General features: G+C 35.6%; 3 protein-coding genes across 3 annotated transcripts; 1 reads left to right on the top strand and 2 right to left on the bottom strand.

Annotated features, from left to right (window-relative positions):
* Positions 1-731: 731 nt before the first annotated feature.
* On the bottom strand, positions 732-2,956 carry LOC120179786 (F-box only protein 13-like). Its single transcript, XM_039185276.1, has 2 exons — positions 2,720-2,956; positions 732-2,126 (listed from the first exon to the last, which is right to left on the bottom strand). Exon 2 carries the CDS (start codon positions 2,100-2,102, stop codon positions 864-866), a length of 1,239 nt encoding a protein of 412 aa, XP_039041207.1. The 5' UTR covers positions 2,103-2,126; positions 2,720-2,956; the 3' UTR covers positions 732-863.
* Positions 2,957-5,046: 2,090 nt separating this feature from the next.
* On the bottom strand, positions 5,047-7,507 carry LOC120179784 (protein TIFY 3B-like). Its single transcript, XM_039185274.1, has 5 exons — positions 7,330-7,507; positions 6,250-6,361; positions 5,961-6,162; positions 5,776-5,833; positions 5,047-5,518 (listed from the first exon to the last, which is right to left on the bottom strand). The coding sequence occupies exons 1-5, from the start codon at positions 7,455-7,457 to the stop codon at positions 5,356-5,358; spliced, it is 663 nt and encodes a 220-aa protein (XP_039041205.1). The 5' UTR covers positions 7,458-7,507; the 3' UTR covers positions 5,047-5,355.
* Positions 7,508-17,667: 10,160 nt separating this feature from the next.
* On the top strand, positions 17,668-22,088 carry LOC120179791. Its single transcript, XM_039185281.1, has 5 exons — positions 17,668-17,892; positions 17,987-18,808; positions 19,246-20,163; positions 20,230-20,468; positions 21,248-22,088. The coding sequence occupies exons 1-5, from the start codon at positions 17,668-17,670 to the stop codon at positions 22,086-22,088; spliced, it is 3,045 nt and encodes a 1,014-aa protein (XP_039041212.1).
* The last annotated feature ends 4,388 nt before the right edge of the window (positions 22,089-26,476 follow it).

Genomic DNA, 26,476 nt, shown 5'->3' with positions numbered 1-26,476 from the left:
TTTACTTGAATTTGCAATCACATAGGTTAGATCTTTATTCCGTTTACCATAACATGCAAGAAAGTAGGCTTACACTAGGGATTAGAAAAAGAGAGTAGTAATCATGCAGAAATGTGAAGGGATGGTGCATGTAGTAATCATGATACCAAGTCTTTGGAATGAAATGCTCATGCTTTCTGGTCCACTCCCATATGAAGAGTACAGCATGTCTTTGCAATGGAACACCAATAGCTTTCTCTTTCTCTCGATGTGGCACAATTTACATGTTTATACCCTGCTAACGTGAAACGATAAGTGGAACATTAATTAATCAAGCATAGAGATAACTTCCTCGGATGCATATCTTTGCAGCTATGAAAACTTGATCTGAACGTTGTGCTTTTATGGAACAGTGTTGGCTGAATGTTTGGAGAAACATACTCATGGAATGTGACATTGCAGCACACACTTGTCATTTTTTTCGTGTCATCGGTCATGCAAACACGTAAGTTAGGTTTTTATTTGACCCGATTCGTTGAATAGTTGACAACTATTTTCAGATGATCTAGTGTAAAAACCAGTGACCATCTTTCTGGTATAAGGTCCAACTGCATCAAGAAACCAAATTTTTTTTATGAGACACATTAGCATTTTCAAAGTAAAAAAGAGAAATTTGTATATGAAAACCAATAGTCTCACTAACTAACACATTCAGCAAAGGAGCTGATTTGCTTAAACAATTTAAATAAGTGAAAAAAAATCAATGCTCTAAAAGAATACAAGAAAGTACAATATAAATTAAGCAAAGGGTAAAAAAAAGTAAAAGGGAATCACAGAGAGCATTATCAAATCCTTCAAAACATAGAAGAGTCCACAATATGTGTTCATACACAAGCTTCAATCCTCGGCTCAAAAGAGAAAGCAGACATGAAGTTCATGGGTTCACCATTCATACAACACTTGGGAAGTTCAACCCATTCGTTAGCCACAATATCACAGAGAACATAACTGCAAAGATCAACAGAGCTTAAGCAGATAAATATCTGGTCACCTGCCCCAACACAATTTACGTCAACTTTCTTGCCACAATACTCGTGTGACATTGCAGGAGGCATACTTGCAATCTGATGCCAAGTCTTTGTTTTCTCATCAAATCTCCACACCCTAAGGCTTGCACTTTCAAAGAATTCCGATAACATAACGACCAACATCTCTCCTTTACACTCCACCACATCGATGGAGTACTCGAAAAAGACAGGCAACAGTCTGGGATATTCAGAGAAGTGCTTCTGGGTCAGATTGCAAGCCACAACTGTCCCGGAGGAGCTGAGAAAATAAACGATCTCATCACCATCTTTAAGAGTAATAACCGATGAATATTGCTTGGATGGGCTTCTCTGCATGTTAGTTGCCACTACGTTTCCAGCTTTGTTAAGGAAATACATGGCATCATCATCCTTGACATTCGAATCAAATTCTGTACAATCATCCTCGGTTTTTCTCCTTAACATAATCTTCTCTTCCCAGCAGTCAGCACTAGAGTTATAAACTTTGAACGAAAGTTTCAAAAGATCACCAGAGACTAAGATTAGCTTGTAGGAGTAATTGGAATATGCATTCACTGCTATAGCATGAAGTGGCCGATCAAGATAGTCCGGATTCACTGGAGGTAGTTCACGGCATGATCCTGTCACCGGATTGCATATAAAGTAATCACCGGACATATTGCGGAAACACACAAGCCCACCAGCCGCTGCAACCGGGATGGAGTCACGGTTACAGTTATTCGAGAGGAGAGGCGGATGGTTGAGTTTTCTCCAGCTTCTTTCAGCAGAGTCAAAGACCACTGATTGATTAAGACTGGGATCCACCATGAAAAACCAAGGTTCCCTTGAAGGAATCCTAGAGCAAGCCAGCTTAAAACCTTCAGAAGCAGCAACTGATTTCCATCTCTTGCACACTGAACGGAGGCGAAAGAACGCCGATGTTGGTAACCACGAAAGAACCCTTTCAAGGAGGTCGTCAGTGAGCTCATCCAAGGATAAGTTCAACATATCATTGCCTTCTTGAGGCAACTTTCTTTTCCTAGATGGCCTCGGAATGCAGCTATTAGCCTTCTCCATTGGAAGATTATTTCAGAAAATAACCTGCAACGATAAAGAGAGGAGGACAACAGAACCATTAATAAGATATCATTATCACTCATCACTTATACCATCGTACAGATGAATCAAAACCTAAATTACTTTTTCAAATTTATCCACATCGTAGAGAATATATAAACGAGGCAAATAAAACTTGAATATCACATCAATTAAAGATTAGGGAAAAATTGACAACCTAACTAACATAAGCATTAAAGATCCACACACATGACTAGAAAGCACTAAGAGGCTCTCTTTTTTTCTCACAGGGGTCCAACAAGAACACGAATCAGCTCTACTCAATTTCACTTCAATGAATGCAGAGGGAAAATTCTTCAAGGAAAGTTGCTAAAAGAGCAACAATCACGGAAAGCCATAAATCAAACGGGGACCCTATTCTATAAAGGGGTAAATTTTGTTTAAAAGACAATCAATTTGCATTTAGCAAGGGGCTTTTTTTAAAAAAAGAACTCTATAGAATAACCCTTGAAGAGAAAGGTCTTTTTAAAGTTTGATAAAAACAAATCCTAAATGAGCTCGAAATGGAAGAAGAAGAGGACAGAAAGGTCAAAACGATAAACGAAAGACAAATGTACCTGGTGATACGAAGCTGAAGGGGAGGCGTTGGTGGGAGCTTTGGAGGATTAAGCAAAGGGACAAGGTTGAAAATTGAAACAACCCCAAAAACAATACAAAAGAGAGAGCAAGGGCAAAGAAAGGAAACAAATGGGCTTTAGAGGAAGAAGGGAAGTAGTAAACTTCCCAAGGTTCCTCCTTTCGTAAGCGTTGACAATAAAAGAGGGCATAAGAGTGAGACTGCACAATCAAAGGTTTATACTGTGAAGACTTGCACAGTCACAGGCTCACGTTACTGGCGAATTTATCCAAATATTAAAAAAAAAAAAAAACTAACGCCCTTTCTCCCATATACATCAAACTAATACCCTTTCTTAAGGGTTCTGTCTCAGGGGTAAACTTTTTTCCGAATTTTCATAAAACATACGTAACAAAATATACTTTAAAAAAATTAAAATAAAATAAAATTATAAATATTAATAATATAATTTAATACATATTAGTTTTATAAGTTAAAAGTCTAAGAGTATTAGTTTATATAGGTATGAGGAGTATTTAAGCTATATTTATTATTAATATGGGATAAAAGTTAAAATTAGTTCTTTTATTTTTTCTCATGTAATTATTATTTTTTATTTTTATTATTAAAATATAAATTAGAGTTTATATTAATTAAAAATAAATATTTTTATATTTTAAATTTAAATATTTATTTTTCTATGATCAATTGATGTAAACATCAACAATTCCAAATTATATCAGTTTATCTCTAACAAATTGAATTTGTTGATGCTTTATAAAAATATTATAAAGTATAAAATTATTTAATTAGTTTTAATTTTACTCAATTTTAATTTTAGATGATATTCGGATAAAATTACTCGCACACACGAGCGGGGAGATAGAAGAAAAAGGAAACGAGAAAGCTAAAGCAAAACAAAACAATCTACAGAGTTGACTCTTGAACTCTACAGCCTACAAGGATGAGTAGTCTACAAGACAGGGTCAGTATAGGGTAACAGAGAGAGGGAGAGAGAGAAGGGTGCATTGGGTTCTGGGTCGGGCTGACCCGTGATCTAAAACAAAAGTTCAAAGCTCAAGGATTTTGTTTTGTGCACTTTAATCGTAAAAGAAAGAGAAATCACACGTAACCCTGGTTGAGTAAAAGAAAAGAAGGGAATTCCTATTTCAGAGGAGTGAGACTGTGAAGGGTTGAGGAGGCTCCGTTGGGTTGCTGACCTTTATAATATATCACACATAAAGCAAAAGCAACCGAAAGAAAGAGATAAACAGAGTTTCTTCTGGTTAGGTATAATTTGCTTTGCCTTCCTCGTTGAGGAATCTCTTCACCTCTTTTTCTTTCTTTTTCTCCTTTTGGCTTTGGTCTCAATCGGATTAATATATGTTGTTTATTGCAAGTCAAAATGCCCAAGAACCAAGAGCCGATTCCTGTAAGCCCCAAAAAAAACCATTAATCTAAACTGGAAGAACAAAAAAGCCGTTAATTACGTCCTTTTTTCATGCTGTGTTTTCAAACACAGAGACTCGCATCTCGATGCTACCTTACATGGGCGGACCCGCAGTTCTCAACCCTATCAATTTAGCCCATCCCTTGGGCTATCAATGGAAGGGATCAGGTTTGGTCGTTATGATAACTCATTTTTTTCTTTCAAAAAAAAAAAAAAGAATGCAAAGTCAAAATTTATAACAAAAGAGACTGCCTAATTTGATTTGCTGGTATTAGTAGGTATCATACTTCGAGGAAATAAAATACATTAATTTTAGAAAATAAAATTTTAGTTTTAAAGCTTAAAAATTAACTTTACACATGCCATCAGGTTTCTCTTTTTCTTTTTTAAAAAATCGTTATTATAAATATATCATACAATCTTTTAATTGTCTGATTTTAAGTTAACCCCCCTAATAGATAAAATAAATACGATAGAGAATCATATAATGACCTGTGACAGAGATTAAGTAAAAGATAATGTCATACCCTGAAGAATTGGAACATTAATCCATATCGATATTAAGTGGGAAATAATGTCACAATATTATTTTTATTGAGTTTCCCAGGAAAAACCCTTTTTGGCTCGTCCCTTGTCACTCCATTGATGCACCTCGGTGTTCTGTTTATGTTGCAAACGATGATTAATTTACATCTTACGTGATGGCGTTAACAGAGATAAAACCCGTCAAATAATGCTCAAGTAGTAGCTGTAATCCATTATCCTTTTTCTTTTTTCAATTAATTGTGGTCTATGATGCGTATAAACGCTGGTCCAGTTTCAATGTTTCTATGATCTAAAGCTCTTTAGATGCACAGTATGCTAATTGGAAAACAATGCAACGTCAAAAGTTCCATCAATATCACACCAATGATAAGCCTAGATTGCTTAGTTTTCGATTGTCACACAGATTACAGACAGGGTAGCCGGGTTTTAAGGACATCACAACTGCCCCTAGAGGCAATAGGAAAACAGGAGAATTCATCCTACATCAGGCTGTACTCTCGTGGCAGATAGCAAGACCTACCATGAGAACTAGCTTGAGTTGTACACTTGTAATCCACAGCAATTCCAAAGGCTGATCCAAAGTCATTATCCTAATAGTTTTTTTATTATCAAATATACATAAGGATTCATATATGCTTAGCTTAGGTAGCATGGGCCGGAGCTTTTGGCTGGAATTCTTCTCGAGGAACAGGTGATTTACCGAAGCAACCCGATTCTGGGGAAGATGCAGCACTGAGGTTAGCTTTGGTGCCCTCAAATGATTTTGGTGTTGACGGATTAGGATATGGATTCCTGTTCACCAGCCTGCAAAAAGAAACAAGTATATGGCAACAGTTACCACCTCGACTATATTCCCCAATCCAAAAGCTTGGCACAAATTCTAGAAAGTTAAATGTTATCCACTTTGAGAATAGTTGATAGATTTTATCCAAAGTACATCACAATAAAAAGTAACAAGGCTCATGCAACATCATTTTACCACATATATGAAGTGCAAAATCATGAATGCTTAGGATTATAAATCTAAATATGGAAGTGGTAGATCGGTACGGGAGGGGTACCTGTCCCGCCGCTTCTCAAAAAACCGCTGAAGGGAGTGTCTCCTTGCAATTGGTAATTCTGATCCAATAGATATTTACAAAAAGCATCAAGCTATATTAGCTAGCATGCACTGAATCGATAAATCATAGAATATTCACATTTCTAATTCATCCATCTTCCAGATAAGTTAGTTAAGAGTTACCACCTTGCAGTTTGCAAAAGGCGGGCCTGTTAACAGGATGCACTTGTGCCTGTGGTGAAGCCAAAGCAGTTGCAGTACTTTGAAGCGAAGGAGACCTCGTAAGAGCAGGTGAAGTGGTGGCACAATCAGTTGCAACATTCTTCATGTCAACAGAGTTAGTAGCAGCGGCTGCAGCAGTTGCAGCAATAAGCATAATCTCCCGCACCTGACAGACATGAAGCAATAGTGAATTTTGGTATAAGACCTCCCCTTCTGCTGAAGTTAGTAACACCTTCATAAAAAAAAGACCAACCTTTTCTGCCGGAATTGCATCAAACACACAAATACTTCCATTATAGAATATGGTGAGTTGGGATGGAGAAGGGCTTGGGGTATTTGGTACAGATGCCGGAATTGCTACGGAACTTGTTCACCGTAAAAGAAAAAAGAAAGAAAAGTTTAGAAAACATCATAGAAGCTTGTAATGGGAACACTATACTGTAAAATCCAATGACTTTTTCGCTATAAATATTCATAGAATAATAAATAAGTAAACATCTTCATGTGCTCTGGAAAAAACTATACATCAAAGAAAAACATAACGAGAACCAAAAGCCCTAAAAAAAACTCAACAAAATCCTGACACAACCTTAAAATCTAATAGCCAAAGCTCGGTGTAACCATACCCATTCCATTATTTTAATAAGTAACTAATTTGAGAATAAAAAAAGACGACAACTTACAAGCACTAAAATTATAACAGAGACTTTCTTCTTGAAGGTCATTATAATCAATACAGTTCAAATAATTATTATCATGACAAAGCATTAGAATGAACAATCAGACTAGAAACCAAAATAAATATGGAGAGAGTTCACACATGGTTCACATTTGACAGGCTCAACCATGGGATCTCAAAGTGGACCTCAACCTTATCATTAAACCAACCCATACATGCTTGACCGGACTTGTTGAATTACATTTTTAAGGATGAATACACTATCAAATCAAAGGAAGCGTGGGTTACCTTCCAACCATCACAATAAAAACTGCTAGTACAACTACTATGTCCTCAAAAATAGCAAAGCATGGGTCACCTTCCAACCATTTAATATCTGAATAAAAACTAACAGTACTACTATTACTAAATTCCATTTACAGTACCGTTAAAATAGCTCAGCAGGAAAAGGATAGATCATAGTCGAATAATTATACTCAACAAATGAGATCAGTTAGGGTAATTAATTAAGCATTATTTTTCACATAATTATGATAACCAACACAAAGTAAATCCTTTCCATTTTCGAAATTAAAATTCAACAATAATTCAAATAATACCCATACCCAGAAAGATTTCTCTTCGTTTCCGCGGAAAGAAAACAAAAGCCCTTACCAGTTTTGGAACTTGGAAAGAAAATCAGGGGCTCCATCGGGCCCCAGATTCCCGACAACATCGCCATTACTTTGTTTAACGACGACGTGTGGCTTAATTTCCTCGTACGAACCAGCTTCCCCTTCCATGGAAACCTAACTTTGCCTTTTCTTTTGATCTTTGCTGTGGACAGACCAAAATGTGATTAAAAACTGGAAAAAAATAAATACTACGAAAATGAAAAGTGAACCGATCAAAGGGCGGTGGGTGGGGTTCTTGTTTGCCATCACACGTGTCTGTTATACAAGAAACCAGGCTGTTGATGAAATTATCTTTAAACGTTTAATTGCGTGGTTTTCAAAGGCTGGTTGGGGACCATTCTCGGAGGTGCAAAGCAAATTGTAGTATATAATTTAAGTCCAGTCCACGGTTTTTTCACTTCAATTAAAAATGAATATTCTATTTTTGCTTCCCGAAAGGGTAATTCCACAATAAATCATCAAGCTATAGAAAATATTATTTTTGATCACTCAATTTTAAAACTTAGAAAATTGCCACTAAAATTATATATTCTGTTTTAATTTTAGATGAAAATCAAATATTAGTGTTTGACTTGGGATTCTAATTTAGATCTGCCTGAAAAAACTTTATACACACTCTAGTGTTTGACCATATTTGTGTAATAGGTTGAAACAAGTGTTTGAATAGAAGTTAACTGTTTTGAGAAAATATATTTTTTTAATTAACTTTGACATTTAATTAACTTGAGATTTTTTAATTTTTTTTCCTGTTCATCTCAGTTGATAGAGCATTTTTTAATTAACTTTGACATTTAATTAACTTGGAATTTTTTAATTTTTTTTGCCTGTCCAGCTTAGTTGGTAGAGCACAATGCTCTTAATCTTGTGGTCGTGGGATCGAGTCCCACAGAGGGCATTTCATAATTCGGAGGTCTCCACGGAAGCTGCTTTCAACCTGGCGTTGAGGGCAGTTTACTATCATACTTCCCCCCTACCCCATTACATATAGGAAAAAAGGGTCAACTAATAATGTAATATGGCATAAAATTTTAACGGTACAATGAGATATTTAATTTTTATTTTTTTAGTTCAATTAGATACTTTTAACTTTTAAGATATGCATCTTTAAACTTAAAATTTTAATATTTATTTTTTGAACATCTAATAGATAATATTATTTTAAGTAGAACTTATTAAGTGACTTCAGTAGTTAAAGATGGTGTTGTTTTCCATGGAGGTCTTAAGTTCAAATAGTTATTTTTTCGAGTAGTTAAAGATGGTGTTATTTTTATCAAGAAAATTTTTGAACAAATATTACGTTATAATCATCTAAACTATTAAATAAAACATCATTTTAAGAAACGAGTCCAAAATTATATGTATGAACTATGAACATTCATAAATGAACCTGTGTAATTTAAAAAAGAGAAAATAACCTCAATGACCGAAAATTCCTTATAATATACGATTTTGACCATTTTTTTTTCGATTTTCCAAAATGACCAACAAAATCGCAATGCGATCTCCAGTATCGCAAATCAGTTTCCAGATTCGCAACGTGATTCTGACTATCGTAACGCGATAATACATAATCACAACGCGATTCTGACTATCGCAACGCGATAATACATAATCGCAACGCGATTCTGACTATCGCAGCGCGATTCTGACTGTCGCAACACTGAATTTCAAATTCGCAACAGGTTTTAGTTTCGCAACACAAATGTTTTGGGTATATAACTACGCAGCAGAAGTAACTCATAACCTAACTCCCTAAATCACAACTCATTCCATCTCTATCTATCACTCTATCCGGCGACATCCGTTCCTATATCCAACGACATCCTTCCCCATCCGGAAACAGGTTTTAGTTTCGCAGCTCGTTTGTTTAGTAAATTAATTTACAATAATGAAATCATCTAATGTTGATCATGTTTGGATAGATTTGGGTTTTGAGGGTCATGGGAGAATGTTCATGGTGTTTTACAATATATGCCTTTACCCATGAATCTTGAACTAAAACTGTCATTAAAAAAGTTAACTTATGAAACTCTAATGTTACGTGTTGCAAATAAATTGAATTTAGAGCCCTTAAGTGGATTTAGGTTATCTTATCAGAGAAAATGTAAAGTTTATTTGTTAACCGACAATGAAGATGTTGAACGATTCATTGCTTACATTAGTGTTTCGCAAGATGATGTTACATTGTATGTTGTTGAACCTAGAAGTAGTGAAGTTGGGTCAGTAGCGGGTAGTAATCAACTAAGTTTTTCAACCCCAGTTTATGGTGCTCAAAATTTAATGGTTCCACCACAATTTCATCACCAAGCAAATTTTGTTTCACCACATTTCCAATACCAAACACAATCTCAAAACCCATAACCTTTCCCTAATCCAAATCACAATCAACTTTCAGCACCAAATTCCGGTTTTCGTATTAACCAGTTAGACGATGATGAGCCAACAGAAAAAATTGTGAGTAGTAGTCGGTATTCGAAATTTGATCTTGGTCAATACCCGGACTTTGATCTTGGTCAATACTCATATTTTGATGATGTTTTAGAAGAAGAAACAGACCCTGCGTGTAATGATTTTGATATTGGTCAATACCTGAATTTTAATGATGAAACAGCCGCTGCCGAGGAAGATGTTGTTGATGATAATGAGGAGGAAGTTAAGACTGTGAATGAACATGTTGAACATCCATTCTGTAATTCATATAACCCTGAAGAAGAAGAAGAAGAAGAAATCCCCGAAGAAAATGCCACGGGAGTATAACTGGAATATGCCAGAATTACTTCAGATATCGGAAGAAGAGTTGGTAAAAATAGCAGTTGATTGTTACACAAAAATTATTCGTATCAAGAACGATGATTGTTTTTATACAAAGGAAGACTTGAAGATAGCTTTGTATATGAAATGTGTGGAAGATGGCTATCAACTAAAAGTTAACAAATCAAGCAAAGATCGTTTCGAAACAAGGTGTATGATTGACAAAAACTGTACGTGGCGTATGATTGCAAAGAGGATAAAAAGATTGTGAAATGTTTCAAGTTAGGACTTTTATTGATAAACATATATGTTCAAGAACCCAAGTTTTTCCTCACCATAGACAGGCAAACAAAAAGGTGTTGGGTGGTTTTCTGGCTGAGTTAATGTTTTTGAATGGCAGGGTATATCGGGGACATGAAATTATGACTGACATGAATGCTCGGTTCAAGATTAGTATCTCATATTCTCAAGCTTGGAGAGCCAAATGTTATGCCTTGGAATTGTTGAGGGGGTCGCCAGAAGCATCGTTTGCCCAACTGTTGGCTTATTGTCACAATTTAAAGCTGAAAAATCTTGGGTCGGTAACTCATATCAAAACAGATAGAGATGGACGCTTTGAGTTGCTGTTTATCGCCATTGGTGCTGCGGTTAGTAAATCAATATAATTTTGTTGACTCTTTTTTGTTAGTTACATGCATTTCACATTTAAATGATTATATTTCTTGTGTATATGATTTTGTAGATTCATTCGTTTATTACTTGCATGCGCCCAGTTATTATAGTTGACGGAGCACATTTAAAAGGTCGATACCTTGGAGTAAACTTATTAGCAGTAGCCATGGATGCTAACAATGGGATACTGCCAATAGCTTATGGGGTTGGCAAATCTGAAACCTCTTATTCATGGACATGGTTTATGGTGTATTTTAGGGATTGCATAGGTCCTATTAGCAATCTGACAATCATATCCGATAGGGCAAACTCAATTGACAACGCTGTTAGAAGGTGTTTCCCAGATGCTTTTCATGGACTTTGTGGTGTTTATTTATATAGAAATCTAAAATCAAGGTCTGCTGGTATAAAAAATCACAAATCGACATACTGGAAGGCTGTAAAGCTTATCGGGAAGTGGATTTTAATAAGCATATAAATTGTTTAAGACGTGTTTTGCCTCAGTGTGCTCAAACACTAGAAGTTGTCGGGTTTGAAAGATTGTCAAGAGTACATCAACTTGGAGCAAGATATGGTTTCATGACGTTTAATAGTGCAGAATCAATCAACGCTCTAAGTCGTCATTCCCGGAAATTACCCATTACTATGTTAATGAAGTTTTTTCGAGCCTCTATTCAACAGTGGTACTACAAGAAAAGAAACCATGCATGTATTATTCTTTAAATTCGTAACTTATATTTATTAAGTATATTATTTAAATTTACAGGAACATTGGAACATCGTGTTACACCATGGACTGAAAAAAAGATAACGAAACGTGTTGTGAAGTCAACGTCATGGAGAGTTGAACCATGTTCAAACACTTTGTTTGAAGTACTGGATAATAACTTAAATGGGCTTGTCGATCTAAATGCAAAGACGTATAGTTATATAAAATGGAAAACATCTGGTTATCCGTGTGGGCATGTTATAAAAGTTGTTCTTCATCTAAACCAAGATGATTCAAGCGTATACGCTATGGATTGCTACACTACAAAAGTATATCGACAAACTTATGCCGAGATTATCTACCCTATTCCACATCCTTCTGAGTGGGATATACCATATGACTTACAAACAGTTTTGCCACCAGCCATGGACAGAAGGCTACCTGGCCGACCAAAAAGTCACGATCGTATACCGTCTAAGGTTAAAGAGAAGAAGAGATCGACATGTAGTCGGTGCAAGGAAAGTGGTCATACAAGGTTGACATGTGGATCACCAGTGCCATCACAATCATCTTTTCCTCTACCAAAATATGGATCCTCATCAAAATCCAAAGCTCATATGGTGTCAAGAAAAAGGCAATCAAAATTGCATTCAAAATCCCAATCACAACCGGCTTCACCTTTTGGGACTATTAACTTAGGTGATTTTTAAATGCAAACGTTGTATTATGTGTAAACTTTTAACATTTTCAGTTAGGCATGTATTAGTAACTTGAGTTTGAACATTGCTATGATCTGTTCAGTTGTTATCACTTATTACACATTCATTTGAATATCGCAACGCGAATTTGACTATTATGTGTATTTTATGTGTAAACTTTTAACATTTTCAGTTAGGCATGTATTAGTAACTTGAGATTGAACATTACTATGATATGTTCAGTTGTTATCACTTATTACACATTCATTTGAATATCGCAACGCGAATTTGACTATCGCAACGCGAATTTGACTATCGCAACGCGAATTTGATTATCGCAACTCAAAAATCGTAACGCGAATTTGACTATCGCAATGCGAATATGACTATCGCAACGCAATTTGACTATCGCAACGCGAATTTGATTATCGCAACGGGTATTTGACTATCGCAATGAGAAAATTGCAATGCGAATTTGACTATCGCAATGCGAATTTGATTATCGCAACGGGTATTTGACTATCGCAATGAGAAAATCACAAAGCGTATTAGACTATCGCAACACGAATTGACTTTCGCGTTGCGATTTTGGCTTTCGCATTGCGATTTTGAGTTTAGCGTTGCGAAAGTGTACCTTCAACAGGTCTTTTGCCTTCAATATGATGCAGATTGAAATCAATAAATCAACTTTTACATTTCAATCAATTAAACAATCACAAATAAGAATTATTTACACATCAATATTAAACAAATCAGCTTTTACAAATCAATTTTTATAAATCAGACTTTTAAGAATCAATTAAACAATAAAAAAAAGTGTACCCCAGACAGTTGTTTATGCACCCATACATCAATTTCATGCAGCTCACTTCAGGATTAACCTGCAGAAACCAAACATTTGCTCAAATAACACTTCTACACTCTAAAACCAACAAACAACAATTATTATTAAATTCTAGGTACTTAACAACATTTGCATTTGACTACAAAGGCAGCGTCTCGCATATATCGCTCTAGCCATAAAATGCCGAAACCACAAGACTACTACACCTCTATCTCTATCGGTGAGAGGTAGAAATTGTGTACTTCCTATCGTCAAACGTTCCAAGCACATGCATACGAGATGGACCACAATCCTCTCTGGCTTCCGGCGTTTGTTGTGGTGCGGTCTCGTCTCTGATAAATGTAACATTGAACTTCTTTGGCTTATTGTTTCCAGAATAAGTCCAATAATTAATCGCATCCAAGAATTTAGCCAAATCAGAGCTCCATCCCTTAATAATATCTCTCAAATCAGACAATGATATGTAATTTATCATGCTGTCATATACGATTGTCTTCAGGGATGGGACCTGAAGCTCGACGAGAAGCCAATGAGTACGTTCCAAAACAGGGATAAACACCTGCAATCATAAGTAATAATTCAAATTGCGCACTTATTTATGAACACCTTTAAAATATTTAAAAAAAATAAATACTAACCTTATCGACCTCTCACCATGTAGGATAAAGTTTAGCTTGTCCATTAGCCAACACATATGATTCCTGTCGTTGATTCTTCAAGTGAACTACGTGAAAAGACGTCGGCATAATTGTATATCACGTATTTTTTTTATTTTTCTTCAATTTCCTTACTATTAGAAGACGTGACACCCATGCATCAATATGTTGTTTTACAAAAAAAAGACATATATTAGTGAATTACATAAATTTAAAAAAAATAATCATTGTATACAGTATTTTTTATTTTTCTTCAATTTCCTTACTATTAGAAGACGTGACACCCATGCATCAATATGTTGTTTTACAAAAAAAAAGACATATATTAGTGAATTACATAAATTTTAAAAAAAATAATCAAAATGAAATATAAGAAGAAATATAATACTTACCCCCCATCGAAATAGCCTTTGTCTTCAACCCCTAATAACACACCCCACCAAGACCAATCAATCAACAAATGCATATCATCGTTGAGTTTGTATATGTCAGCGTAACACCCTTGGCTCCGCTCATGTAGATAAAAATCAACTGCGGTCTTAGCCCAAAGGGATATCCAGAATTGTTTCCGGTAGTTGTTTCCTCTCCACTTCATCTGCCATAATGGTACTGGCTGGTAACTCATACGAAAGCCAACAGTCATCCATCATGTCCGGCACGTGAGGGGGTTTTCTCAATAATTTGACATATTACGCCGTATGAATCGGGCTCTTGAATGGTGGGAGGGACCTATTCAATGATGACATGGGCCTCTTTAACGGTGGGAGGGGACTCTTGAGGGATGATAGGGGCCTCTTGAACGATAGGAGAGGCCTCTTGAATGATGACAGATGAGTCGGGCTTCTTCTTACGGAGTCTGCGCACTATTGGGGTGAATGGAGACGTAATGGCACGTGCACGCCATCTGATGCGTGAACCCCGTCGTACAAGAAAAACCCAACATAAAGCATCCACCTTATCGGGCCGCTAAAAATAAATTAATACATAAATCAGTAAATAAACAGACATGATATTAAACAGTGAAAACAAAGACAAATATGTTTCAAACTTGCACGGTATTCACCCAAGTCATTATTCTATCATAGTTCACAAAATGCATCAGATAACATTTCGGAAGTAAGCACTTATAAACATTTAAAAGGACAGCATATAGGTTTAGTGCATGTTCAAGGACAACATAAAGAGTAGTAGTTTATTCTTGAAACTTAAATTTGTAACACTATGAAGTTAGTATTTGTCTTTGTCTTTTGGTTGAAGTAATCCAATCCATTCAAGTTTCAATTTGCAGAAGAAGAATAGTTTCTGAAACTTAAAATCGCAACACGAAACTTAAATCGCAACGCGGAAATGACTATCGCAACGGGATAATCGCAATGCGAAACCAAAATCGCAACGCGAAACTAAATTCGCGTTGCGATAGTCATTTTCGCATTGTAATTTTCACGTTGCGATTTTTATTTTGCATTGCGATTATCCCGTTGCGATAGTCATTTCCGCGTTGCGATAGTCATTTTCGCGTTGCGATTTAAGTTTCGTGTTGCGACTATTCTTCTTCTACAAATTGAAACTTGAATGGATTGTATTACTTCAACCAAAAGACAAAACGAAGACAAATACTAACTTCACAGGGTTATTTTAGAACTGTTTAGCAGTATTGGTAGCAACCGAATGAATTTACTAAGCAATCTAAGTGAAATGGTTAATCTAAGTGAAATTACGAGTAAATCAAGTTAAATATAAAAAATCTTAAACTTACCCTCGTTGCGTAGAGTATGAACCTCATTCTGCAACAATGCTACCATCTCACGTAGAGCCGCTACCTCACCATGTAAAGTAGATACCTCGTCACGCCATGCACCATTGTCATCGCGTAAAGTACTGACCTCCTCACGCATGGCATTGACCTCATCACGTAACTCCCCTAACTCATCCCGTGGAGGTGGAGATGGAGAACAGGGAGATAAATGTCGTGGCATCTTTCCAATCGCCTATCATGAGGTGATGGTGGAGAAGAGGCTCGATGATGTGACGGAATAGGTGATGGCTCTCATTGTAGAGGTATATAGTGTGGTCGATCAGGTGATGGCTCTGGGTGAGGTGATGGCTCTCGATGTGGAGGCTACTCATCAGCCGTGCCATCAAAAAAACGCTTACTAGCTTGCCACAAATCAGTGGCAAGCTCAGCCTCCGTGGGTGTAAGCCTCTGTAATAGAGTGTTGGCCTCCTAACAATATAAAAGCTCAAACAAAGTTAAACGTGTACTAGTAATAACTTGTTTATATATATGGTAGTATTTGTGTTAACTTACATCATTTATTGTCGTATACCGTAGTAACTCTTCCCAAATCAACAGCCGTCATTTCTTCTTCTAAGAAATAGCTCTAGGAATATCATTTGAAGTTTTTAATGCATATATTGCATGTCGGGAAAAGCCTCAAATATCCAAATCTACAAAAACAATATAATACACAAACATTAATAATTGTTAAATAATTAATTATAATTTTGGAAACATTATATAGAAATTCTTACCTTAAAGGCCCAAATAAAGCCTGACAAAGTGTATTTGGAACCATCGCCACGCAAACTTTTGCGGTCATCAAAGGCAGACGATAACTTATTCCAAGTAGCTTTCCATAGATACGAACCCCACGGAAACAAGTTCCATGCATTTAGGTCCTCTACCAATAATATTAGGTCCTTAGGAATAGGTTGTCTGGCCTCTCTGCCTAAAAAGCCGGCATGCAAAAGTACTAAAAGGCATACTTGGACAACATCGACGTCATCCATCCGAGTAAAACCATATTTCTTATTCAATAATCTCATCAAGTCATCGACGTATAAATTCGATTTCTCCATTGACAACTTAGGAAAAACCCGGGATAACCATGATAGGCGGGTAATATGACTAGTGTATTGACCTACATCATCGTATCCGAAGCGTAGACCAGTGATTAAGCAAAACTCTTCCCGCCCAAAACACGTATACGCCGGTGGAAAATGAAACCATATCTCTTCATTACCGCGTTTTATACTCTCGGGTAGATCGCTAGTCATGGTCTGAAGCAACAAATAGGTCAACATAGCATCTCTACCCGGATGTTGTACTTTCATCCATGGCCCAAAGCAAGTATCCTCAAACAATGTTCTTTGTACATGTGAAAGCTTCGACGCAATTATAGTGACTAGTCTTATTTTATTCCTTAAGGTCAACTGAGCCGAAAAAAAGTTCTACAAAAACAATAAACATACCAAGTTAGATTAAAAACTACACTGTGAAGATATACCAAAAACAATAAAGAGTAGTAGTAGTTTATTTTTCAAACTTAAATTTGCAACACTGTGAATTTCGTATTTGTCTTTGTTTTTTGGTTGAAGTAATACGATTCATTCAAGTTTCAATTTGTAGAAGAATAATAGTTTCTGAAACTTAAAATCGCAACACGAAAATGACTATCGCAATGCGAATTTGACTATCGCAACGCGAAATGAAAATCGTAACACGAAAATGACTATCGCAACGCGAATTTGACTATCGTTGCGATTTTCATTTCGCGTTGCGATCCTCGGTTTCAAATAGTCATTGTCTAAAATTGAAACTTGAATGAATTGCATTACTTCAACCAAAAGACAAAACAAAGACAAATACTAACTTTACAGGGTTAAAGACTAAACTGTTTAGTAGTATTGGCAGCAATCAAATGAATTTAATAAGCAATCTAAGTGAAATGGTTAATCTATTATTGAAATTATCAGTAAACTTATCATCAATTTCAATATGAAAAACCTAATAATAATGCAAAAATTTCAAAATAAAAATAATTAAAAAAAACATAATAGTAGTTTCCTCTTTTTTTGACTGGGAATAACTGTTTTCTCTCTCTCGATAGCTGGCCTATTGTGCTTGGGTTTTAGGGTTTTTTCTTGGTTCTTACTGATTTGGCTCTTGAGTTTTGCTCGTGATAGATTCTAGGTGACGGTTTGGGTTATGGATTGGAGGAGTTTGTTCGTGGGTGTTGAGGAACAGTCGCTAGATTTCTTCCCCCCGGAGTGTCGTGAGGGTTCTATGACGGTGGTTCCTCCGAATGTTGTGTTTGAAGAAGGGATTTTGGAGTGGAAATTCTCTTTAGTGGGTCAATTTATTGGATCGGCGCCCAATTTTGGTTCCTTGCAGAAGCTGGTGGAAATAGTGTGGGGGAAATCGACAACTAAGGTTAGTCTTGCTGGTTCTAATCTTTACGTTTTATCCTTTTCGAAATGGTGCTACTCGAGACTGGGTCCTTGAGAATGGTCCCTGGCATTTCCAGCACAAAGCGTTGGTGCTGAGGAAGTGGGAACCTAACCTAAAGTGTCTCGATTTTAATTTGGAAAGGATGCTTGTATGGATCCAGCTTTTCAATGTTCCATTAGAGCTGTTCTCCAGAAAAGGGATTAGCTATATAGCTAGTGCCCTTGGTATGCCTTTATACATGGACTCAATTACAGCTTCTAAGGAGCGTCTGGAATTTACCAAGGTTTGTGTTAAAGTAGAGGCTAGAGCTCGGTTGCCCCGGTTGATTGATGTTAGGCTGCAAGATGGGACATTTTGTATTGTGAAGGTGGTCGTTCCTTGGTTTCCTGCATGTTGTTCTAAGTGTAGAATCTTTGGGCATTCGGATAAGACTTGCAATGTTGGTGGTGGTGAAGGAAAGAGGGAATGGAGAGTCAAAGATAAGGCTTCTGGATATAATTTGGGCTATTTGACTCGTGAGAAGGAGGATGTTGCTATGGGATTGACAGTGGTTGAAGCTGAGGGGCAGGCTCTTAATGTTGGGCAAGGCTCAGCTGTTGTGGAAGTTTGTGAGCTGTCCATTAAGGCGCAATCGACTGTTGGTAAGCCTTCGGTGCTGAGCATTGTAGAGGATAAGGCAAATGGCAATATGGATGCTAAGGCTAATGTTTCTTTACCTTCTAACCCTGCTGAGGATAAGATAAGGGTTAGTGAGCTGCCTACTAAGGAACAGCCTACAGAAAGGCTGAAATTAAAGATGAGTAACGTTAAGGATAAGGCTAGTAGTAGTATATTCCCTAAGGCTGATGGTTCATTGCCTCCTGACCCTATATCACATGGAAGAGGTAAGGGGAAGAAGGTGAAAAAGTGAAGGGTTCATCTGGTGTTGGTTCTGCCAATAAATTTGAGGTATTGGGGTCTTTGTTGGAAGAGGTTGAGGGAGGGGGGAGGAAGCCTAGGCTTGCTTCTCAGGTGTAGCTAACATATTGCATGAAATGAAAACCAAAAAGAAAGATTTCCTGGATAAAACAAAGAGGACTGGTGAGCAAGTGGGAGGTGTAGTCACTCTTTCTGCCTCATGACTGTGATCTTCTGAAATGTAAGGGGATTTAACCATCCCAAAAAGCAAAAAAATGTTATGGATCGTGTAGAGAAGTTCCAAGTTAAAATTCTTTGTTTGCTTGAAACCAGTATAAGGGAGAATAAAGCTTAAGACATTATTGCACAGTTGTTTCTGATTGGAACTACAGTTGGAATTATAGCTGCCTAGATAATGGCAAGATTTGGATCCTATAGAAGAAGAATCTGCAGTTTTCTGTTTTGAAAGTGGATGATCAAACTATTACAATTCAAGGCAATTTGGGTGACAGAAATGTCTATGTTTCTACTGTGTATGGCAGTAATAGTGGAGCTATAAGGAAAGAATTGTGGAATCAACTTTCTGAGGTAAGTACTTTAGTTGGAAATAATATTTGGATTGTTGGAGGAGATTTTAATGTTACTGCTGAAGCTGTGGAAAGTTCTAGCTTTGAGGTTGGGTTCCTATCTTCAGAAATAGAGGACTTACAGAATTGTATGACTACTCTGGAGTTAATGGATCACCATTTCTTTGGACCTGTCTTTACCTGGTCAAATAAGCATGATGAGGGGTTTCTAGCTAGGAAGTTGGACAGAGTGTTAGTGAATGATCACTGGTGTGAGGGCTTTTCTAACTCCCATGTGGAATTTCAAGCCCCTGGAGTTTCTGAACATAGCATGGTTGTTACATGGTACTCTCATGATAGCCTTACTTCAAGGCCTAAGCCTTTCAAGTATTTTAACTTCTGGGCATTACATCCTGACTTCAAGGAAGTTGTTGGGAAGTCTTGGGCTGAAGTTGTGCAGGGTGACCCCATACAAGCTTTATTTTGCAAAATAAAGAGGTTGAAGGCTGAGTTAAGAGCTTTTAATAAAAGGTTTTATTCTAACATTTCTGGGAAGGTTGATGAGAAGAGGGAACAGTTAGAGAAAAAACAGATTGTGACTTTAACTGGTGGAAATCCAGGTGATATGGCAGAAGAGAGGAAAATATACTTTGAGCTCATTGATCTAGAAAAAGCAGAAAGGTTGTTTTACCAGCAGAAGGCTAAAGTTGATTGGCTGCTTGATGGAGACCAATGCACAAAATTTTTTCATTCTCAAGTTGCAGTTAAAAGGAAGAGGAATACTATAAGGGTATTGATGAGAGGGGCAATAAGCTGGACCTTTGATTAATAGCTGATTAGATACTTCTCAAGGCAGATTGGTACTGAAGATAGTAATGTGCAAGGGTGTTCAGATCTTTTCCTGAGTGACCTGTTGGGTTATGCCTTGCCTGCAGGTGCCAATGTTGATTTGGTTAAGGCTGTCACAAGTGATGAAGTTAGGGTGGCCATTTGGAGCCAAGGAAAGGATAAGGCCCCTGGCCCTGATGGATACACAGCTGGGTTTTTCCAATCTGCCTGGGACATTGTGGGAACAGATTTTATGGCAGCAGTGAGGTATTTTTTTGAATCCTCTAAAATGTTGCATGCTTTTAACTCTACTATTGTTGCTCTGGTTCCTAAACTGCCCAACTCTTGTAAAGCCATGGATTTTAGGCCTATATCTTGTTGCTCAGTGTTTTATAAAACAGTTACTATGATCCTTGTGAACAGACTGGTCAATTATTTCCCCATGATGATTGCTCCTAACCAGTCAGCCTTTGTGAGAGGAAGGAAAATTGAAGATAACACCCTTGGCTCAAGAGATTATTAGAGGTTATGGTAGGGGTTCCATCTCACCTAGGTGTGATATTAAAGTTAACTTACAGAAAGCTTTTGACTCCTTAAGCTGGAAGTTTCTCCTTGTTGTTCTGAAAAGTCTAGGGCTACCTGAACAGTTTAGGAAGTGGATAGAAGCTTGTATTATGAACTCTAGATTTTTCATTGTGTTAAATGGAAGCCTAGTGGGTTTTAGAGGTAGAAGGGGTGTCAGGCAGGGGGATCCCCTATCCCCCTACTTGTTTGTAATGGCCATGAATGTTCTTTCCAAACTTTTGGATGTGGCTGCTTCTGATAGAATTTTCCAGTTCCACCCTAAGTGCAAAAGAGTGATTTTAACGCACTTATGCTTTGCAGATGATTTACTCATATTTTGTAAAGGTAATGTTGACTCTATAGTTGGGGTGAAATGTGTTTTGGAGAGATTTTATGAGATGTCAGGTTTGAGACTTAATGCTTCAAAGACTGAAATTTTTCTTGCGGGTATGAATGATAATTTGATGACTCTTGTGCACGAGGTTTACTGGATTTAATCTTGGCTACCTACCTGTGAGATACCTTGGGTTCCCTCTTGTGCCTAGGAAGCTAACCGAGAAAGACTGTTTTAGCCTGGAGGAGAAAATCAAGGCAAAATTAGGACTTTGGTCCAACAGATGGTTGAGTTATGCAGGTAGACTGCAGCTAGTGAAATCTGTCTTGCTTAGCATTACCAATTTTTGGTGTAGACAGTTTATTCTACCCAAAGCATTGGTTAGAAGGGTGAATCAGCTCTGCGCAAGGTTTTTTTGGAAGGGTGGTGGCATTCCAACTAAGGGTGCTCGTGTGAGTTGGGATTGCATTTGCTCACCTAAGTCTGAGGGCGGCTTAGGCCTTAAGCAATTAGCTAGCTGGAACAAAGCTTGCATTTTGTTATTGGTTAAAGAGCTTCTTATGGCAGAGGGGTTACTTTGGGTTGCTTGGGTGAGATCTTACGTTTTTAAGGGAGTGGATCTCTGGTATGTTGAAAGTAAACCATATTTCATTTGGTGCATACGGAAAATCTTAAAAGTTAGAGAGGAAGTGCAACCCCTATTCTCGGGGATCATGGACTGGGGCAGAATTAATGCTCGTTGGTTGTGGCAGGAGATTAGAGGGAGGACAGTGAAGGTAGAATGGCATAAGGCTATCTGTTTCCTTTGCACACTCCCAAGCACTCTCTCATTGCTTGGATGGCCATCCTCAACAGATTGCCAACGGCTGACAGACTTATCCGTATGGGGATTGGGGTGGATGATAAGTGTAGGCTATGTGGAGCCGAGGCCGAGACCCGCAGCCATATCTTCTTTGAATGCTCATACTCGAAAGCTATTTGGGAGGTGATCAATCGATTGTGTAATATCGACAGAACAGTGGGAAGTTGAGATGAGGAATTAAGTTGGGCAGTCTCTAGATTCAGGGGGGAAACTTTTCTTATTTTTATACTTAGAACTGCCTGGTGTGTATATATATATTGTATATGGGAGGAAAGGAATCATAGACAGTTTAGGGGTCACAGTAGGGATGTTGCTAATGTAGTGAATTGTATTATTGAGGTTGTTAGGATGAAATCTGTTCGTATGGTCATACAGAGTAGTGTAGCCAACAGGGACCTTTGTCTAGCTTGGGGAATTAGATCCTCTTAGGAGGTGGGTACTGGTTTGTGCATTGTATTGGTTGTAGCAGTGTGTTTACTACTGCTTCTTGGATAATAATATGGAATTTATCTAAAAATAATAATTAAAAAAACTAACCCTCGGTGGTTGATTTGGTTGATTTTCCATTTCTGATCGTGAATGATTGTGAGGGTGGCTCTGAGAGATAGAGATAAACGGATTTCGTCGGAGATGGGGACGAATATGGGGACGGATGTCGTCGTAGAGAGTGAGAATAGAGATGGGACTGAGTTGTGATTTAGGTTTTTAGGTTAAGAGTTGCGATTACGGGATGTATTAATATTCGTGTTTGGAATTTGAAAATAAAATACGCGTTGCGATACTAATGTCGCTTTGAAAATCGCATTGCGATTTTGTATTATCGCGTTGCGATAGTCAGAATCGCGTTGCGATTATGTATTATCGCATTGCGATTTACATATTCGCATTGCGATTTACAAAATCGCAACGCGAATTTGGAAAATCGCAATGCGATAGTCAAAATCGCGTTGCGAATCTGGAAACTGATTTGCGATACTGGAGATCGCGTTGCGATTTAGAGATCGCATTGCGATTTTGTTGATCATTTTGGCAATTCGAAAAAAAGTTTCAAAATCGTATATTATAAGGAATTTTCGGTCACTGATGTTATTTTCTCTTTAAAAATTGACAGATAAACTATTTATATAATCACTCTTATCAGATATCGAATTATGTCATTACAAAAATTGGGTATCACGTAATTAGGAATAACAGTGGGTCACACATGAGTATTACTATTCAAGTAGTAATCATAATTAAACAACCTTATTTGATATGCATTTAAATAAAAAAATTGAATTCAAAATTTTAAATCATGTAAAATATTTGAATATATACAAATATGGACATGAATACACTAAAAGTTAGATGTTTTTTTTTACAAAGAAAGTAAATTTTATTAATAATGGAAGGAATCAAAATTACGCACCAAAATATAGAGAGAAATTTGAGGATAATAATTACCAAAATATTCATACAAAAGTAAAATTTTAAACCTAAAAATACGAAGAAAAATAAAACATTCCATTAAGAAGGGCGACCAATATTAAAACCTAATAATCTTCATAAAAACTCTTTGTCTCTATCGAATGAGATGTTTTACGCAGTGATAAGTGGTGAGCGTTCCAAATAATATAACTTGTTGCTTCGCTACACAATTTTAATTACATCTACAAACAATATTTTACTAAAATATGGGATGTGACTATACATGATCACCGACAAACCAATAAGAAAAATAAATGTCGTGATGATTTTTGTGCGATAACTAAAATGACCGCAGAGGTATTTAAAAAAACGTACCAATAACCATAAGGATCGTGCCACAAGAACATAGAAAACAAGTGCCACAAGAGTAAAAAATGTGTCACAAGAACAAATATTTTTATTCAAAATTAAAAAGACTCAAGAAAAAAAATACATAATATAAAAAACAAGAAAATTAATAGTCACTGACGGTCGATAATCAACATTAAGATTAATTTCATTGCCAGTTAAACAAAAATCAAAGAGAAAGAAGAAGATGTCGTAAAAAATATTAAAAGAAAATTATGTTGAAAGAAAGGAGAGACGTCTAAATTTTTTTAAAATTAAATGAGTAATTACATATTTGAAGTGCCTAAATTCTACTTATATAAAGTTGGATAATTAAACTTTGAAACCCAAAAAATAAATGCATTCTTTATTTTATAACTCAAAGTAAAATTCAAATATGTAAATTCGTAATTTGTGTCAACATAAATGGTAAGTTCAAATACAGATATCTAAGAGTAAATTTATATTCAGTTTAAATCTTTAATGATAACAATTTTATGAATTTATAAAAATAATCAAATATCTATAAATATTTAACTTTGTAATTTGAATTGTCATCTCTACACATAGACCCTAAGTGCCAAAATTAAATACAATAATTAAACTCAAAAACTAAATACAATATTTTTATGTAAATTTATCTAAATTTAAAATAAATTCAAAAATAATTTAAAAGTTTATATAAACAAAATATCTTTTTCGTATTATTTATTTAAAATAAAAATTTATCAATATTAAATAACCTTCAAAATCATATCATATATAATATAATAAATAAATTTTTAAACAAACAAATAAACATAAACTACACATAATTTGAAGATAATTGTTTAGGGGCTAAAAAGTTAATTTATAAAGATTTAGGGGCGACCCCTGCCTACCTCCTAAAGTCGCCCTTGTTCTAAAACAAGAGTTGTTGTCGTAAAAAACACGCGACACGGGACAGGTTTGCTCAGCTAACGAAAAACAAGCAATTACTTTTTAATTGTATTTTTCATATAGTAGGATGTAGGGGTGTAAAAAGTTGATTGATCTGTAAAATTGATTGTAATTGATTGAGTTAAAAAATTTTGATTTGTGTTGTGGCGATCCGAAATCGATTATATTCGGAATTGATATTGACATGAACTCGAGTTGGATTTAAAAATTATGGATTTGAACCAGACCTGAACTTAAATTGAATCTAAAATATGATAACCGAACCAGACCTGCAATTACTTTATAGTTTATAGTTTATATATGTATATAAAGTACATGTCGTAACCGATTTCCGGTGATACGACGTGTCTCGACTTATTTTGTGAAAACTAGATTTTGTAAAAGAATTGTTTCGGAGTCGCCATCGACCTTTTGGATTAGGTAGGTCGAATATCCAAAAAAAATTCTTTTAAAAAGAGTTTTTAAGAAAAACATTATTTTAAAAGATACACCGATCCACGTGTAACCAGAAATTTATTTTTTAGTAAGAAAAAGAGCTCGGGGGTCGATTACGTGTGGGGAAAGACCCCACAGCGCCCAAAATTGATATAAAATATTGTCTCTTAATAGTAGAAATCTAAGAGTTCGAATACATATTTAAATTACGATTCCATTATTCCGAATTCAACCATACAAAAATTCTAAAGAAAAATATAAAATATTCTCTTATTTCCAATTGAAGAAAAAATACTTCCTAAAATACTTTTGGACGAATATTTCTCTTTCCAACTGAAATAAAAGGAATATAATAATTTTTTCTAAGAATTCAATATTAAAATAATTTTTATTCAACCAAAGAAAGAAATTAAATTTATTAATCCGAATTATATTATTAGAAAAGATAAGTGATATTCAATAATTTAAAAATACTAATACTTAATCTCTAAGATTATTAGCAAATTGTCTCGATAAGTTTAAAATAATGAATATTTCCTCTTCCCTTCAAAATTAATTAATTTTCAATCCAATCAATTTTTTTAGGTTTCTATAGTGGGAATATTTATTTATTTTAAAATATCAGAAAATGACATCTAGTTGTCTTAAGACTGTCAATTCTTAATATTTTAAAATACATAAATACTACCCTTAATCCAATTATGTAATCGGTTAAGTTATGCTAATGAGGCTTTTAAACAAAATAAAATATGATATATTGAAGCACTTAGAGAAAAATATAAACCATGGATTAAAGAACCATTTTAAATTTATTTTAACTTTATATTGCTTTATAAATATATACATATTTTCTAAATATTATATTAAACATAGAACATATTTATTCTAAAATATAATAAAAATAAAATAAAATTTTCTATCATGATATATTATATACAAAGTAATATATAATAATACAACAAATAAATATATAAAACATAAAACATACTTTAATGGTAAAATAAATAATATACATATGAATCTACTTACTCTATGGTGACAAAAATAAATATATAATAATCTTAGGATATTAAACATTCATAAACAAAAATCATGGCATGAAACAAGAACATAACCAAAACAGAAGCACTATAATCATAATAAAACCATAACTATAGGACTAAAATGGAATATCATAAATATCAACACCAAATTTCGAACACAAAAACATACAACAGAGGACTAAATTAAAATAATACAAAACCATGCATCTAATTCATAAATCTTAGAAAATAAAAGGAAATGGTGACTAAATCACAAAACACGCTAAAATGTAAGGGACCTATGACATGATTTACCCTAAAAAGT

The sequence above is a fragment of the Hibiscus syriacus genome, unplaced genomic scaffold (assembly GCF_006381635.1).
Source record: "Hibiscus syriacus cultivar Baekdansim isolate YM2019G1 unplaced genomic scaffold, ASM638163v2 tig00112453_pilon, whole genome shotgun sequence".
NCBI classification, from domain to species: Eukaryota; Viridiplantae; Streptophyta; class Magnoliopsida; order Malvales; family Malvaceae; genus Hibiscus; species Hibiscus syriacus.
The sequence above is the reverse complement of the archived record's forward strand: the minus strand, read 5'-3'. Positions and strand labels throughout refer to the sequence as shown.

What these genes read in the sequence shown, in the direction of transcription:
- LOC120179786 (XM_039185276.1), bottom strand. Translation starts at nt 2,102, where the DNA reads ATGGAGAAGGCTAATAGCTGCATTCCGAGGCCATCTAGGAAAAGAAAG.
- LOC120179784 (XM_039185274.1), bottom strand. Translation starts at nt 7,457, where the DNA reads ATGGAAGGGGAAGCTGGTTCGTACGAGGAAATTAAGCCACACGTCGTC. An exon ending in ATGCAATTCCGGCAGAAAAG is followed by an intron (nt 6,163 to 6,249) that starts GTTGGTCTTTTT and finishes CATGTCTGTCAG; the next exon opens with GTGCGGGAGATTATGCTTAT. An exon ending in TTTGAGAAGCGGCGGGACAG is followed by an intron (nt 5,519 to 5,775) that starts GTACCCCTCCCG and finishes TTCTTTTTGCAG; the next exon opens with GCTGGTGAACAGGAATCCAT.
- LOC120179791 (XM_039185281.1), top strand. Translation starts at nt 17,668, where the DNA reads ATGGATTGGAGGAGTTTGTTCGTGGGTGTTGAGGAACAGTCGCTAGAT. An exon ending in GAAGAGGTAAGGGGAAGAAG is followed by an intron (nt 18,809 to 19,245) that starts GTGAAAAAGTGA and finishes TGGATCCTATAG; the next exon opens with AAGAAGAATCTGCAGTTTTC. An exon ending in GGAAGAGGAATACTATAAGG is followed by an intron (nt 20,164 to 20,229) that starts GTATTGATGAGA and finishes TTCTCAAGGCAG; the next exon opens with ATTGGTACTGAAGATAGTAA.